The sequence below is a fragment of the Pollachius pollachius genome (genome assembly GCF_949987615.1).
Source record: "Pollachius pollachius genome assembly, chromosome: 15".
Lineage (NCBI taxonomy): Eukaryota > Metazoa > Chordata > Actinopteri > Gadiformes > Gadidae > Pollachius > Pollachius pollachius.
In genome coordinates this window covers 3,431,482-3,448,943 of record NC_136948.1, presented here as the reverse complement: position 1 = coordinate 3,448,943, position 17,462 = coordinate 3,431,482, and the positions used below count along the sequence as shown (strand labels likewise).

General features: G+C 51.1%; 1 protein-coding gene across 1 annotated transcript in view; it reads left to right on the top strand.

Moving 5' to 3' along the window:
• syne2b (spectrin repeat containing, nuclear envelope 2b) overlaps positions 1-17,462 on the top strand; it is a 137,672-nt gene that overhangs the window by 11,603 nt on the left and 108,607 nt on the right. Inside the window, 21 exon segments of the mRNA XM_079752350.1 lie at positions 75-87; positions 90-107; positions 110-181; positions 184-209; positions 609-773; positions 1,258-1,370; positions 1,624-1,792; positions 2,282-2,378; positions 3,260-3,447; positions 3,951-4,115; positions 4,751-4,885; positions 5,518-5,616; positions 6,597-6,773; positions 8,029-8,187; positions 8,498-12,559; positions 12,987-13,121; positions 13,533-13,658; positions 14,355-14,560; positions 16,256-16,331; positions 16,433-16,533; positions 16,696-16,816. Of these exon segments, the coding sequence (XP_079608476.1) occupies positions 75-87; positions 90-107; positions 110-181; positions 184-209; positions 609-773; positions 1,258-1,370; positions 1,624-1,792; positions 2,282-2,378; positions 3,260-3,447; positions 3,951-4,115; positions 4,751-4,885; positions 5,518-5,616; positions 6,597-6,773; positions 8,029-8,187; positions 8,498-12,559; positions 12,987-13,121; positions 13,533-13,658; positions 14,355-14,560; positions 16,256-16,331; positions 16,433-16,533; positions 16,696-16,816 (6,423 nt within the window).

The window sequence follows — 17,462 nt, the reverse complement described above, 5'->3', positions numbered from 1 at the left end:
TGTGTGTGTGTGTGTGTGTGTGTGTGTGTGTGTGTGCGTGCGTGCGGGTGTGTGTGTGCGTGTGTGTGTCTCAGGTGTTCCAGACCTTCTTGTCTCCTTCAACGAGCAGCGCGGCCCGTCATGCCGTTGCTGACGGCGATGAAGCGCAGCGTGAAAGTGAGCGAGGAGCAGCGGGCGCTCAGAGAGGCTGGGACGCCCTCGCCGAGAAGGTCTGTCTGTCCGTCTGTCTGTCTGTCCGTCTGTCTGTCTGTCTGTCTGTCTGTCTGCCTGCCTGTCTGTCTGTCTGTCTGTCTGTCTGTTATTCTGTTTTCTTCGTCTGTCTATACTTCCTGATTTCTGCATTGGTCCTGCGTCACATTCTTGTCAGACTCCCTGCCTACCTGTCTGGCTGCCTGTCTGTCAGTCTGTCTGTCTGTCTGTCTCTACCTCCTCTTCCTGTCTGACATCTGTCTGTCTGTCTGTCTGTCTGTCTGTCTGTCTGTCTCTGACTTTCTCTACCTCTTCTTCTGTCTGACATCTGTCTGTCTGCCTGTCTGTCCGCCTGTCTGTGTCTTTCTCTCCCTCCTCTCCCTGCCTGACGTCCTCTGTCTGTCTGTCCGTCCGTCCAGCTGCGGGAGTACAAGGTCCAGCTGGACGTGGCGCTGCCGGCGCCGCTGGCCCCGGTGGGCGCCTGGCTGCTGCGGACGGAGGGCGCGCTGACGGACCAGGAGCCCGACCCGCTGGACCCGGGCCGCGCCGCGCAGCAGGCCCGCCACAGCCAGGAGCTGCTCAACGTGAGAGGAGGGGGAGGGGGGGGGGGAGGGGGAGGAGGAGGAGGAGAGGGGGAGGGGGGGAGGAGAAGAGGAGAGGGGGTGGAAGGGGAGGAGGAGGAGGGGGGGAGAGGGGAAGGAGGAGAAGGAGGAGGTGGGGGAGGAGGGGGAGGGGGGAGAGGGGAAGGAGGAGGAGGAGGAAGAGGAGGAGGTGGAGGGGGGAGGGGGAGGAGAAGAGGAGAGGGGGGTGGAAGGGGAGGAGGGGGAGGAGGAGGGGGGGGGTGGGGGAGGGGGGGAGGAGGAGGGGGGGAGGAGGAGGAAGAGGGGGATGATGTTAATGATGGTGAGGAAGATGAGGAAGATAACGTGGATGATGAGGAGGATGAGGAGGGTGATGATTAGGGTGTGGAGGATGATGATGAGGAAAATGAGGATGATGGATGTATTGGTGTGTGTGGTGATGTGTGTGTTTATGTGTGGGTTCATGTGTGTGTTGGTGTGTGTGCAGGCCTGTCTGGAGGAGATGCCCCAGCAGGTGCGGAACTTCCAGATGTTCCAGAATGTGGACGAGAGCGGGAACCTTCTGGTTCCGACGGACAAACTGGACGAGATGAAGAGAAGGTAGGCGGCGCTGGAGTAACACTTTTGGAACGATGGTTCCATAACTAGGGTTCTAACGATGGTTCCATAACTAGGGTTCTAACGATGGTTCCATAACTAGGGTTCTAACGATGGTTCCATAACTAGGGTTCTGTAACCATGGTTCTATACTATACTTCTAACTGGTTCTGGTACAGTTTCACCAGTCTAATGGTGACTGCTTAGTACCATGGTTCAGTGTGGTTCTAACTGGTTCTTACTGGTTCCGGTCCAGGTTCACCAGTGTGAGAGTGACCGCTAAGTACCATGGCATCAAGCTGGAATACCAGGAGCAGAGACACACCGTTCTGGAGCTGCTGGCTCGCATCAGACCCAAGCTGAGGTCCTGGAAAAGGCCATACGTTTCCCAGGAGTCCGTCCGCGTTCTGTTACAGGAATGGCATGTAGGTCAACCACTGGCGACACCCATCGAACGTGCAAAGTTCTACCCCTCACGCGCATTAAACATCCAGACAATACCAGTCCAGGTCCAAGCTGCATGTCCTGTCTGGATTTCTAATGTATTAATACAGTGCATCTTATTTTGTATATTGAATGGACTTCCACAAAGATTTTATATTGTCAGTGTATGACCAATATGGGGGACAGACTAATATCCATGTAATGCATTTAGCGTTAATCCTAGCCATCACGATGTGCTACACGATGCTAACAAGATGCTCACTAACTAGGTGCACTAGTGTGGTATTTTTATAGGTGTTATTTACATGTTTACTTGGTCAATGCGTCTACACAACATATACAAACTGATATCCACACATTATATACTCGTCGTGAATTAGTAGTACAACATACTCTGATGTTTGTGGAGTGTATCGTAGCCGCTAAAGGCAGATGCTAACACGAGTTGGTCTCCTGGTTCCTTCCCCCAGGAGTTGGTGAACGAACAGCAGCTCCTCTCCCTGCTGGGGGCAGCGCTGCAGAAACTCAAGCATGTGTCTGGGAAGTACAGCAGCAAGTCTGCACTGGGTGAGTTAGCCTGGAGCAGGGAGTCTGCACTGGGTGAGTTAGCCTGGAGCAGGGAGTCTGCACTGGGTGAGTTAGTCTGGAGCAGGGAGTCTGCACTGGGTGAGTTAGCCTGGAGCAGGGAGTCTACACTGGGTGAGTTAGCCTGGAGCAGGGAGTCTGCACTGGGTGAGTTAGCCTGGAGTAGGGAGTCTGCACTGGGTGAGTTAGCCTGGAGCAGGGAGTCTGCAAAGGGTGAGTTAGCCTGGAGCAGGGAGTCCGGTCTGGAGGGGTTAGCAGGGGGTCTGTTCAGGGTGAGTTAGCAGGGAGTCAGGTCTGGGTGAGTTAGCAGGGAGACCGGTCTGGGTGAGTTAGCAGGGAGTCAGTTCTGGGTGAGTTAGCAGGTGGTCTTTTGGGTGAGTTAGCAGGGAGTCAGTTCTGGGTGAATTAGCAGGGAGTCTTTTGGGGGAGTCAGCAGGGAATCTTGTCTGGGTGAGTTAGCAGGGAGTCTTTTGGGGGAGTCAGCAGGGAGTCTTGTCTGGGTGAGTTAGCAGGGAGTCTGCTCTGGGGGCGTCAGGCTAGAGTCTGGTCTGGGTGAGTTAGCAGGGAGTCTTTTGGGGAAGTCAGCAGGGAGTCTGGTCTGGGGGAGTCGGCCTGGAGCAGGTAGTCTGTTCTGGAGGAGTCAGCAGGGAGTCTGGACTATGGGAGTCAGCCTGGAGTCTGGTCTTGGGGAGTCAGCAGGGAGTCTGGACTGGGGGAGTAAGCCCGGAGCAGCAACCCTAACCCTAGACCTGTAGATCACGATCTCATCTTCTGATCCATAATAACACAACAGACCTATAGACCATGATCACATCTTCTGATCCATAATATCGGTGATTGACTGGTCATCCTGGGTTCCCCAGCCGCCGACTACGGGCAGGTGAAGCATCAGGTGGAGGAGGTGGAGGAGGAGGCCCAGGAGCTCCAGGAGGGGGTGGCAGGGGTGAGAAGCAGCCTGGCCAGGGTGCTCTCTGCCTGGGAGTCCTTCAGCGACACGCTCAGCTCCCTGATGGCCTGGCTGGAGCAGGGCGGCCTCGCACGCCCACCACAGGTAGGACAGAGAGAGAGGGAGAGACAGGAACAGACTCAGAGAGAGAGGGGGTAGAGAGGGATAGAGGGAGAGAGAGAGAGAGAGAGAGAGAGAGAGAGAGAGAGAGAGAGGGAGAGAGGGGGTGAGGTATATAAAGAAGAATAGAGGGTGCATGACAGAGAGAGAGAGAGAGAGAGAGAGAGAGAGAGAGAGAGAGAGAGAGAGAGAGAGAGAGAGAGGGGGTGAGGTATATAAAGAAGAATAGACGGTGCATGACAGAGAGAGAGAGAGAGAGAGAGAGAGAGAGAGAGAGAGAGAGAGGAGGGGTTATGGGTGTGTATTTGGTTGTTCAAATATATAAACACAGAGATGTGCCCACGCCCCATGGTAACAATACAAACAGTGTTACCAGCACAACAAGACCCAATGCGCACACACACGCACCCACACACACACACTTGTGCACGCACACAAACACACACACCCCCACCCACTTGAGGTCTGTGTGTGTGTGTGTGCCCCAGGTGTCGCCTGAAGTGATGTCGGAGTGGAGCTCTCGGCAGACTCACCTGAACCAGGTAGGGGAGTTCCTGATGGAGGTCAGCGACCCCCAGACCACCCGGACCCTGGCCGACGACCTCCGCAAGATCAACCAGCGCTGGGCTCGCTTCCTGCAGGCCACCCCCACCGTGAGCCTGGGGGGTGTTTGTGTGTGTGTGTATGTGTGTGTCCTCTCAGGTCAGGCCGAACAGTGTCCTTCCTTGTTATTGAAAGTGGGTGTGAGCCGATTAAGAAATCAAGGAGAGAGTGTATTGTGGCTCCCTTCCACCCTGTTCCCATAACGACAGGTGTCAATGCTGCAGCTCCCACGCTATTGTGTTCCCCTGTCTTTTATCCATTGAGTGACCCAGCTGGTTTACCACATACCTCGTCTGGGAGGCTACCTTCTCATAACAAGTCAAACTAGATCACTGTTCATCAACTAGCTTAATCCAGGTTCAACCAAACAAGTATCGTTTTCAGTGAAAGAAAAGATCACGAGAGGTCTCGTATGTTTGAGTGCATCGGCTTAGCTGTGTTTGTAGCTCTTCCGCCCTGTGTACTTTGATGTTGGCCAGTTACCAAGACCGGAACGAAAAACAAAAAAAACACTTTATCAGCGTAGTACCTCATGAAGCCAAGATACATGTACTTTGACATTCCCAGATGGGACATTTAGGAAGATGAATCAGGAGAAAACAACAGCACACGACTTCTGAAATATTCTGAATCACAGAGAAAAGCTAAAGGGGGGTAGCTAACATCATGGCCCTGTGTTCCGCAGGTGGATGAGTCTGAAGCGGCCCAGCCCACCAGTCCCCCAGACCTTCAGGTTCTGATCCGGGACGCCATGCTGATCCTGAAGGAGCCCCTGGAGGCCATGTCTGGGCCACTCCAGACCTACCGCAAGAGAATCCAGGTGAGCCCTGGCCGGCCCGGGTACGCTCCCCTCGCTCCTGCTTTTAAAGTCTGCTCCCATGTCCTCAATAGTTTGAGGCCATCTTTAGGAGCCCGGATCACTCGTCACTTTTACCAGATTATATTCATATGCACGCTACTGTTCAAAAGTTTGAGGACACTCAGACAATTTCATGTTTTCCATGAAAACTCACACTATTATTCAACAGTTTTCAGCTGTGCCAACGTAATTGCACAAGGGTTTTCTAATCATCTATTAGCCTTTTAACACGATTAGCTAATCAATGTGCCATTAGAACACGGAGTGATGGTTGCTGGAAATGGGCTTCTGTACACCTATGTTGATATTCCATTATTTATCAGCCGCTTCCAGCTAGAATAATCATTTACCACATTAACCATGTCTAGACTGTATATTTGATTAATTTAATGTTATCTTCATTGAAAAAAACAGTGTATTTCTTCAAAAATAAGGACATTTCTAAGTGACCCCAAACTTTGAGCATCACTATGTTGGTGTGTCTGTTGTTAAGTATGGCTTCCTGGCCAGGGTAGAGCGTCGTATCTAGAGTCTCTGATCCTTGCGGTGTCAGGAGGGAACTGAACCTGAGGCTGTCTTGTTGTGCTGTTCAGTTCATGTTGAAGAAGATGAGGGATGTGGATCTGGAAACGGAGGACTTTCCAGAACTCTCCGCTGATCAGCGACACAAGCTGACCCAGGCCATACCTGAGGTAGGAAGTCAATCTAAACGAAATGACCATTTCCTTTACTTGAAACCATTGTGGTCCCATCTTTAAAACCAACAATTCTGAAACAAGCTTATTTGGCTCTTTAGAATTAGTTTCAGTTTCATGATGCTGTGATACATACAGTCTTCTAATGAGTTCATTAGAACCCTTCTATGAGCAGCTTGTACATTCTTCTAGTCTAGAGTCTAGCTTCAGACGCTGGTCACTGATACTAGTATCTGATGCTAGTTCCTGATGCTAGTTCCTGATGCTAGTTCCTGATGCTAGTTCCTGATGATGTTCCTGATGCTAGTTCCTGATGCTAGTTCCTGATGCTATTTCCCTGATGCTAGTTCCTGATGCTAGTTCCTGATGCTAGTTTCCTGATGCTAGTCCCTGATGCTAGATCCTGATGCTAGTCCATCATGCTATCCCCTGGTGCTAGTCCCTGATGCTAGTCCCTGATGCTAGTCCCTAATGCTAGTCTCTGATGCCGGCCCCTGGTGCTAGTTCCTAATGATAGTCCCTGATGCTAGTCCCTGATGCTGGTCCCTGATGCTAGATCTTAATGCTAGTCCATTGATTCTAGTCTCTCATGCTAGTCCCTGATGCTAGATCCTAATGCTAGTCCATGATGCTAGTCCCTGATGCTAGTCCCTAATGCTAGTCTCTGATGCCGGCCCCTGGTGTTAGTTCCTAATGCTAGTCCCTGATGCTAGTCCCTGATGCTAGCTCCTGATGCTAGTCCCTGATGCTGGTCCCTGATGCTAGATCCTAATGCTAGTCCATGATGCTAGTCTCTGATGCTAGTCCCTGATGCTAGATCCTAATGCTAGTCATTGATGCTAGTCTCTGATGGTAGTCCCTGATGCTGGTCCCTGATGCTAGTTCCTAATGCTAGTCCCTTTTGCTAGTCTCTGATGCTAGTACCTGATGCTGGTCCCTGATGCTAGTCCCTGATGCTGGGTCCTCCCTCTCCAAAGGTGCTGCAGACGTTGTCGGAGGCTGAGCAGGTGTGTGTCGAGCTGCAGCAGAGTGTGTGCGGTCTGGACGGCCGACTGGCAGAGCTGCTCCACTGGGATGTGGAGGCCAGGGAGCTGTACCAAGTCCTGAAGGCCAGGGAGAGGAGACCTCAGAGTGCCCAGGACCCCCGGGCCAGGGTAGGCTCTTCTGCTACTGCTGCTGATGATGATGATGATGATGATGATGATGATGATGACTTCACAGCGTTCACTTCTACGCTGGAGTAGCAACACTAGTCAAATGTCTTTGTTGAGTTAGAACTCAGAGTTTCTCTGAGTTCTAGGCCCAGAACTCCCAGTTTGGATTGTAGAACGTGCCGTTTGATTTTTCCGGAAGTTACGGATCTCCTTAGAGGGTTTGTGTTGCTCTTGGAGAGCAGATGATGTGCTCTACAGGAGCACTGGGAGGTTCAGAGACTCTGTGGATGTCCCCTTACCCTGGGAAAACAACAGGCCTTCTTTAGACAACAGTTAATTCAGGTCTGTTTAAATATTTGCACTGATGGCGTCACAATAGTCTCTCACTAAGAGATCTTTGTTTATTTGAATACACTGTTTCGCAATCATCGTCTTGTTTTAGGAAATTGTTTCTCAGGCTGTACACAATACAAATCTGAGCCAACATTTCTCTAACTAGGGTATAAGGAATGCCTGAAACACTGTGCCAAAATACACGATGAAAACCTCAGGGTTTGCCGCCAAAACAAAAGACCTGTAAGCACATGCCATGCTTTTCAAATGTCAGAACCTGAACAGCTAACGCCCACAGGTCCAAGTCTGCGTCCTGCTTTGTTCTGCCCCTAGGCCTCTAAAAACACAACACCACACAACGCCACGTTGCATTACGGTCCACATATCAGTCAACAGATGTGTTCTGTAGACTAGCTGTTCTCAGGGTAACGTCACACCCCCAGACAGGGTCACACTACAGGCCTCTCCCCAGCCTCTGTGGAGGCCTCACCCCACATTTCCCCTCTCAACTTTAAAAATGAGCGTTGTTAATGTTGGCTTGAAAAGGAACATTCATGAGTGGGTGCAACTTTTAGACATTATACATTATACATACAGCATTCACCACATACATACCATTTAAACACACCTGATAACCAATTAACCTACCCTTCTGGTTTGCCCAGTCATGCATTAACCTCAGTTTTGTGTACAAAAGATGGCTTTTGGCTCATTGGTTCTGAAATGAGCCATTTCCAAGTACTAGTAGAAGTTGTTTTAGGACAGAGCCGATTGGTGGGGTAAATATGAATGCATCATTTGGGATAGTGAATGTCGCTTTCCCAGACTATCCCTACAGGGTTTCTTGGGGATCTCTCCAGAAGGCAGGCATGGTAAAAGCAACATTTCCCTCCCGTGCTCAACCCTGGTCTCTTCCCGACAGGTGTTCATCTCGCGGGGCCTGCAGCTGGAGGGCCAGGTGGTGACAGAGGAGCAGGACCTGCAGGTGATGGTCATGATGAGCCAGAAGAACTCGCCCGTCCAATACGTGCACGCGTCAGCCATGCAGCACCGTGTTCGGGCAGCCGTCGCCCAGTCCCAGGCGAGTACAGCATCAAAGTTCCTCCTGAGGCTTATTCGTCAACAGAGACCATGGGAGAGCCATGACTCTTCAGGAATGTTTGGGTATATTATCCCTGAGGCATCTATCTTGAACTCATAATTAACCTTGGCTTTCTGACTACCGAGAAACACTATCCGTCTTTTTAGAAACTAGTTTGCTCCAACTTTTTATTGCATCCTTTCGTTCTTCTCAGTCTCACTTGTCGCTTTGAATAATCTGCTAAAAGACGTGATTATTCAACCTTAAACCTGTTGCACCTCATCCTAAACCCATACCTCTTGCCCTTTAGGAAGTGGTGGGGATGCTGAGCAGCCTGGGAGCCAGGAGAGACCGCAGCCAGAGCCCTCCAGAAGACCGGACTCCTCAACCGAAGACCTTCGTGGCGCGTGAGGACGAGCCGGTGAAGAAGAGAGCCAGGGTGCTCTCCGTTGCTCCCCCCTTGACCCAGCAGAAGGCTCCTGAACCCCAGGCCGAGCCCAGAGGACTACAGCAGCAGCAGGTCCCAACAATAGTGGTCCAGGAATACAGAGAGAAGGCAAAGCTGAGCTCCCCACCGCTGCCATACTCCTACGCCCAGGCCGTGACTCAGACCAGACCTGAGTCGGCACTATCTCAAGAGTCCGCCCGGGATTCTATGCAGGAGCTTGAAGAGAGACGGATTGAGGCTCAGGAACAACCATGGGCTCAACAGAAACACGAACAAGAGCAACAGTTCAGATGGCAAGAGCAACAACAGCTGGAACAGCAGCTCAAGCAACAACAACAACAGCAACTACATCAACAACAACAGCAACAGCAATTAAAGGAACAACAACAACAGCAACTACAGCAACAACAACAGCAACTTCAGCAACAACAACAACAACAGCAACTACAGCAGCAACAACAACAACAGCAACTACAGCAACACCAACAACAACAGCAACAGCAACAGCGACAGCAACAACAACAGCAACAGCAACAACCACAGCAACAGCAAAAACAACAGCACCGACAACCCCAAAGACAACAAAAGTTTCCACAACAGATGGAACAGCAGGACGTCCCCCAGCAGAAACCGCCAGTTCACCCAGAGGCGCCGATCCAGAAGCACATGGGGGCTCGGGCCAAGGAGCTCCCAGAGGCCAAGCCCCAGCCGCCCAGGCAGCCAGAAGAGCAGAACAAGCCTCTCAGCCAGAAGGAGCTCCAAAGCAGAAAGGCTCAGGGTAGGAAGAACCGCCCGTGGCTCCAGAAAAAGTCTTCAGATGAACAGGATGCAGCTGTAGTGTCAGACCAGGCCTGGACGGCCCAGGAAATCCCATCCACCGATCTTCCAATTAAATACCCTTCTTCCCCTCCGACTGAGGCGCCTCCTTCTGCCCAGGCTCCGGCTCAGGTCCATGTGCCAGCCCCAGCCCTGGTTTTCCCTTCGACCCAGGCGTCCTCTTCATCACAACCGGCTACATCGGCCCAGGTTCAAACGCATCTGGAGAAAGACTCCGGGTCCCTTGCTCCCCTGGCTCTCGTGGATTCACAGCTCAAAGGAGCACAAACGGCCCAGCTGGAGTCACAAGGCAAAACCATGAAGCAAACAAAACCGGAACAGACAAAACAGCAGCAATGGCAACCTAAACAGAAGCAGCCTGCACAACAACCCCAACCACAAAAACAACCACAGCAGGCTAAGAAAGATGCTCAACCACAGCCAGCTGCCACAGCTAAAGTACAGACTACGGTACAAGGCCCAAAGCCACAGTCCGAGACCCAGCATCCAAGGAGTGAACAGGCCCAACCACAAGCTGATATTCATTTTCAATCTCGGCCAGGTGCCCCCGCCCAAGTGAAAACATCAAGCCCAGCCCCGCCCCAGGTGCAACCTCAACAACTTCAACTGCAAGATATGAGAGTACAGCCAATGATGACCCCAGGTCAAACACAGCCACCTCGGAGCCCCATACAGTCTCTCTCGCCTACCCAAATGGAGATTCAGGCCCAGAGTCAACTACAGTCTCATACATGGTCTCCAGGCAGACCTCAGACTTCACTGCCTCTCCCAGGACAGCTGCAAGCTTCAAGCCAAGCCCATGCTATGGTCCAGGGCCAGACATGGGCTCAAATCAGGCCAACTTCCCCCATGCAGGGTCAACTTCCAGGCTATATTCAGCCTCCAATACCATCTCACATCCAGATGCGCAGTCAACATCAGTCATGGGCTCCAGTCAGGCCTCCCTCCCCTCTGCCTCCCAAGGCGCCCATGCAGGCCGAGACAGCAGCCCATGGCCAACATGTTCAGCAGGCTCCATCTCACCCTCAACCTGTCATGCAACCTCCATCTCATATCCCTTCCACGGCTCAGACACTATCCAACGTCCAAATGGTGACTCAACAGAAAACTGATGCACCTAGAATGCATCCTCAGGCACCTCAACAGCAGGTTCACATTGGCCAGAGCCCACAGGCTTGGGCTCCAATCAGAGTACCATCTCCAATGCAGACACATTCTCCAGTGCCGCCTCCTCCATTTTCTCAATCTCCAGTGCAGCCTCAGATTTACCTGGCAGGATATCCCCAAAGTCAATCTCCACAACAGCAGTGGGTCCCAAGACAGGAGCAACATATTCAGGGTTATTCACAGCAGGGGCAGCCTCTTCCCCAAGCCTTCCAGGAGAACATGGTTCAGCCCATTCTACCACCTCAGGTGTATCCTACAGCACCACCACAGCAATGGGCCCCATTCCAGCCTCAACAAGGGCCCCAGCAGGGACACCCTGGCTACCCTCCCTATCCAGCGCAGTATCTTCAACAACAGTCTCAGCCACAACCACAAACACAGCCATGGGCCCAATCCCAAGGACAGATGATTCCCAAGAGGCCGATGCAACAGCCACTGACGCGAGCGTACAATCTGGGTCAAATGCAGACACAAGTTCAGCACATTCAGCAAGAACCTTGGATTCAACCTCAGCCACCAGCCCAACCCCACTCACAGTTCCAGCCTCAATCCCCCCTTCAACCTCGGTATCCACCGGGGCAACCTGAACGCCAAGCGCAGTCTCACCCTCAGACGGAGCCCCCAAGCCATCCGTCTCAGCGGGAGCCACATCGTGCTTCCCACATCCACCGGCCTCAGCCTCTGCAGCAGGCCCCCGTTCAGCCTCAGAAACAGTTACAGACCCCTCCACAGCCACCTCAGGCTAATTCTCAGCTCCAACAACCGCTACCCCAGCTGCAGGCCCAGGTGATCCCCCAACCCACAACCCAGACTCAGACGACTATTCAAACCAAAGTTATGACAGTGTCAACTTTACAGGCCACACCTGTACCCCAGCCAACCGTTCAACCCAAAGCCCAGACACAGTCCACACAACAACCTAGTCCTAGCCAGGCCCAGACAATTCCTCAAACTCCGAGCCAGAAACAGCCAACACCCAATGTCCAGAAACAGAGAGAGCCCCAAACCAAAGCCCTGCCAACTGTACAGTCTACACATGTGGCCCAGCACACTGGAAAACCCTGGCCCCAGGTCCAAGTCCAGGTACCGACAGTGCCGCAGACAATATCCCAGACCCTGCCAACTGGAGAGGCTGAAGGTCCGATGCAGATGGGTCCACAAACCAAAGCCCTACCAACTCTACAGTCTACATCTGTGGCCCAGCACACTGGACAACCCTGGCCTCAGGTCCAAGTCCAGGTACCGACAGTGCCACAGACAATATCCCAGACCCTGCCAACTGGAGATGCTGAAGGTCCGATGCAGATGGGTCCACAAACCAAAGCCCTGCCAACTGCACAGTCTACATCTGTTACTCAACAGATTGGACAACCCAAAGTCCAGATCCAGACGGTGCCGCAAACCCGATCCCAGACCCTGCCAGCTGTCCAGCCTGTAACAGAGGCCCAGCCAACTGTGCAGCCTACCACACAAGCCCAGCCCCTTGGCCAACCAAAAGCCCCCATACAGGTTGCAGTACAGACCATACCCCTGCCGACTGCACATACTATGGTTCAGTCACAGCCAGCTGTACACCCCACCGCCCTGGTCCAGCCCACTAGTCCGCCAAGGACCCAGGCCCACCACACTGTAGCATCCACAGCCATGGCTGAGCCACCACCGCGACCTAAAGTCCTTCATCCCACGCCCCAGATCCTCTCCCTTCCCCAGACTCTGGGGGACTCTCCAGAACTCCGCATCAAACCTCAGGCACTGGTCCAGGCGACCCCCCAGGCTTACACCGAGGCCTACGCCAAGGCCCAGGCCCTTGCCAGGAACGGCTTTGAGGACGCCAAGCACTGCCTGCAACAGCACATCCTGGAGGCCATCAACGTCTACACGGACAAACGTCTGTCCAGGGAAAGAGCGGCGTCCAAAGAGGTAAAGACATGGTCAATCACCATTGACCATGTGATTGACTATTAGCAACATTCTATTGCTAATTGTGACGCGACACTTGCATTTTAAACTAATTTTGAAGATTGTCTAGTGGTTGGGGTGTTTGACTCCCAGCCGGAGGTTTCTTGGTTCAAACCCTTATGATCACATGTTTATGACCATACCTGCTAATTAAAATCATGAACCGAAACAATATACAATTGTTGTAAGTGTTGTAAATCACTTTGGATGAAAAAACGAAATAGTCCAAAGTATAATTAAGAATAGTCATAACAATCAAAGTTCTGAGTTGTGATGATGTTGTCACAAAGATCTGCTTCCCATTGCAGTCGTAATGTTAGGACCGTTTTATCAATGGGACGTTTTCACTGCGAGCGGCTCAGTAAAACCATCCCGTGGTTTCTACCAGGAGACTCTGAGGACCCTGGACCCGGACCTGCTGGAGGGGTTCCTCAGGGCTGCCGAGGGCATGGAGGCCTTCTGCACCCCCTCCCAGCTCCAGGACATGGAGCTGTTCACCCAGTCGGTCCAGACGCAGTGGGAGGTAGGACTGCCAGCTCACTGGGTGTTCACGTTGGGTCTTCAAGCATGAGGCGTAGAGAGTGCAGTGGGTAGATCCTCTCCACTGGGAGAGTTTGAGTTCACATGGGAAAAGAACAGTCGCTGTTGGTAAAACTTCTGTTGGCTTTAAAAGCCATGGCATGCTAGATCAACAAGCTACATTTTTTTACAAGCTAGATTCATTCATCCTTTTAGTCGTCCAATGTACTCATGTTGTTGTCTTGAAACAAGTGTTTGTGTGCTTGTTTGTGCATGTTTGTGTGTGTGTTTGCGTGTGTGTGTGCGTGTTTGCGCGCGTGTGTGTCTGTGTGTGCGCGTGTGTGTGTATGTTTGTGTACAGAAACAGTGATTCCTTTATGTGTTTTAACGTGTCCCACTGTTGTGACTCATCCAGGCGGTGAGAACAGAGATATCACTTTTTAAGCAGCAACTACAGTTTGAAGTAACAAGGGAAGCCTTTAACACAGCTGCTCTGCAGTGTGATACGCTGTTAGGCTCCAGATTAGCAGCAGACTCACAGGTAGACAAAAGACTCACAGGAAACTCCCTCGCTGGGGCGCTTTGGTGGATCTGTCAAGTCCTGGGGCGTCTCTGTTTATCTCTTCTCTTTCCTTCTTCCATCTGCTTACCTGGAGCTGGGGACAGAGCGACTGGGTAAATGTGTTCTTGTACTGTGGGGTCTTTATTGTAGCTCTGTAAGTGGTGCTGGTTGTGGTTGATTCGCAGTGTTGTCTTGGATTTGAGAGACACCACAAAGAAGTGCTGTCTTGTGACTAGGGACTTGGATAAAGGAATAGTCTCGAACTCATCCAAGAGGGGAATTTCACCAGCAGTACACATTTTAGGACTTAAAGGAACTAAATGTAATCAACATACAAAAAGAGGTAATAAAAAGTAGGCTAAAAAAAATCAAAGTATTATAAAACGTAGGGTAAAATTAACATAACACTTTACATATTCCCAATGTTAAACGTTAAATACCAACATAGTATATAACATCATGGTATGAATTATCAGATACATCATCCTGAATTTCCCGTCTAGAATGAGTAACATATAGATATCTTATCTATAGATATCTGTATAAAGTGACATATAGATACATAGATATAGATATTAAAATACCGTACGACGACGCCCGCGCTCCCAGTTGTGATGTCACAACCTGGGACCGCCCCGGCTGACACCCCCCCCCCCCCCCCCGTGTCCCCTGCAGGAGTGCTTCTCGGCCCAGGGCAGGGCAGCCCAGGCGGGGGGGCACCTGGAGGCGCTGAGGGAGCTCTGCAGGACCCTGAGCCCCGAGGACTCCCACCGCCTGGCCCAGGCCCAGCTGCGGGAGTGTGAGAAGAGGCTGGCCGCCATCCAGAGGCAGTTCAGCGGGGAGGCGGACCCCCCGGTGCCGACGCAGCCCCCCGAGACCGGGTGAGGCCCGGGGTGTTTTGTGTTGTGCGTCCTGGCGCTTAATGTACGCGCTTCTTGTGTGTTGTACGTCCTGGCACTAAATGTACGCGCTTCTTGTGTGTTGTGCGTCCTGGCGCTTAATGTACGCGCTTATTGTGCGTTGAAGGTCCTGGCACTTAATGTACACACCTATTGTGCGTTGAAGGTCCTGGCACTTAATGTACACACCTATTGTGTGTTGTACGTCCTGGCACTTAATGTACACACCTATTGTGTGTTGTACGTCCTGGCACTTAATGTACACACTTCTTGTGTGTTGTACGTCCTGGCACTTAATGTACGCACTTATTGTGCGTTGAAGGTCCTGGCACTTAATGTACACACCTATTGTGTGTTGTACGTCCTGGCACTTAATGTACGCGCTTCTTGTGTGTTGTACGTCCTGGCACTTAATGTACGCAATGTTGTGCGTCCTGGCACTTAATGTACGTACTCTCTTATTGTGCGTTGTGTGCCCTGGCACTTAATGTACGCACTTATTGTGTGTTGTACGTCCTGGCACTAAATGTACACACTTATTGTGCGTTGAAGGTCCTGGCACTTAATGTACACACCTATTGTGTGTTGTACGTCCTGGCACTTAATGTACACACTTATTGTGTGTTGTACGTCCTGGCACTTAATGTACGCAATGTTGTGCGTCCTGGCACTTAATGTACATACTCTCTTATTGTGCGTTGTGTGCCCTGGCACTTAATGTACGCACTTATTGTGTGTTGTACGTCCTGGCACTAAATGTACGCACTTATTGTGCGTTGAAGGTCCTGGCACTTAATGTACACACCTATTGTGTGTTGTACGTCCTGGCACTTAATGTACGCGCTTCTTGTGTGTTGTACGTCCTGGCACTTAATGTACGCAATGTTGTGCGTCCTGGCACTTAATGTACGTACTCTCTTATTGTGCGTTGTGTGCCCTGGCACTTAATGTACGCACTTATTGTGTGTTGTACGTCCTGGCACTAAATGTACACACTTATTGTGTGTTGAAGGTCCTGGCACTTAATGTACACACCTGTTGTGTGTTGTATGTCCTGGCACTAAATGTACACACTTATTGTGTGTTGAAGGTCCTGGCACTTAATGTACACACCTATTGTGTGTTGTACGTCCTGGCACTTAATGTACACACTTATTGTGTGTTGTACGTCTTAGCACTTAATGTAGGCACTTAATGTATGTTGTACGTCCTGGCACTTAATGTACACACTTATTGTATGATGTACGTCCTGGCACTTAATGTATGCACTTATTTTATCATGTACGTCCTGGCACTTAGGAATAGTACTTAGCATCGTGTAGCGTCTTATCCTAGCTATCTTTGTTGTATAAGGGGAATGGGTTAACCTGGTGATTGTTATTGCTTGGCACTTGGTTCTATGAACATCCTTACTGTACCGACAGGGATTTATTGTTGTTTCTCTTTCTTCTGACAAATGTACTGTGGATGTCACTTTGGATAAAAGCTTCTGCCAAATGCTCTCAATGTAATGTAATGAAATGTACACTCAGAATAAGCAAGAATAAATCAATTAGAACCAAGAATTTACGCACACTTATACTAATCAATAATTTAATCAAATAAAGAAACTGCAATTACACATTTAGTTTGAGCACTTCCACTAATGATCACGGTCATTTTCTGATTGTTTCCCAGAATTCCCACCAAACCCAGTCAGGACGCGGTCCCACAGAGGGAGACCAGTAGCTCCCGACCAGCGGGCCCAGCTGAGGTACCAGCCGTCACCGAGCACACTACACACCCAGACATGAACCACTCCTACAGGGGGGCCACCACTCATCTGTGTGTGTGTGTGTGTGTGTGTGTGTGTAGGCGTCCAACGTGATGGTGAAGATGAGTAGTGGGGAGAGGAGTGAGATGGAGAGGCAGCCCTCTGTAGAGGAAGACCTGGTGCAGAAGGAGCTTTCAGAAAGGTAAGCCCAGGATCGGTTTGCACACAATCGTCACACTTCACTGTTCACTGCGATCACACGCACCATCTCATCGAAGGGGAGCCGGAGCATCGGGGCATTGACAGCAAAAAAAACAACCCATCATTCTCTCGTTTCCTAACCTCTGTATATCCTTCCACTCAGATACGAGAACTCAAAGAGGTCTTTGCTCGCTCAGATGGCCAAAAACGAACAGATCCTCCAGGAACTGTCCGGAGATTCCGTCTCTCTGAAAGGCCTGCACACACGGCTCCAGGAAATACAGGTGTTTATTTTTTTTTTTTGCTAGAAATACCAGGAAGTTGTACTACATCTGGGCGCATGTAGCAGTATGCAAGCCAGCATGCTTTCTCTGGCTCTTCGGCCCCACAAACCTCGTGATGCGTGGATGGCCCTACAGGTGTTCCTGATCAGCGACATCCCCTGTAGTGCGTCCCAATTGTATGCATACTGCGTGCAACACTATGTACTTTGTGAGGGTAGCTGCAGTACGTACTACAAAGGTTTTGCATTTGGAACGCAGCCGCTGTCCTTGGCTGAAGGGGCCGTACACTTCTGATCTAGCTAGCACGCATCTGGGGAGACACGCAAGCTATTTCCAGATTCTCACATGTGGGCTGTGTTTGAAATGGCTTGCAGTGACCGAACCCCCACTTACACACTGGGCAATATTCAGGGTCCTGTAACCATGTCCAATGCTACACGCCACCTAGTCGACTTTTACTGGTCTCCTCCAGACGCAGGATGCAGGGCGGCGGTGTCGGAAGACCGGTTTATTGTTATGTTTGCAGATAATGATACATGGCCTCCATGCAAGAGATCTCTCCCTGATTGTTCGTGTGATGGCTGGTTCATCCTGGGCACACTGATTGCTCAATGCACAGGAGTGCAGCCTCGCCCAGCCCCAGAGT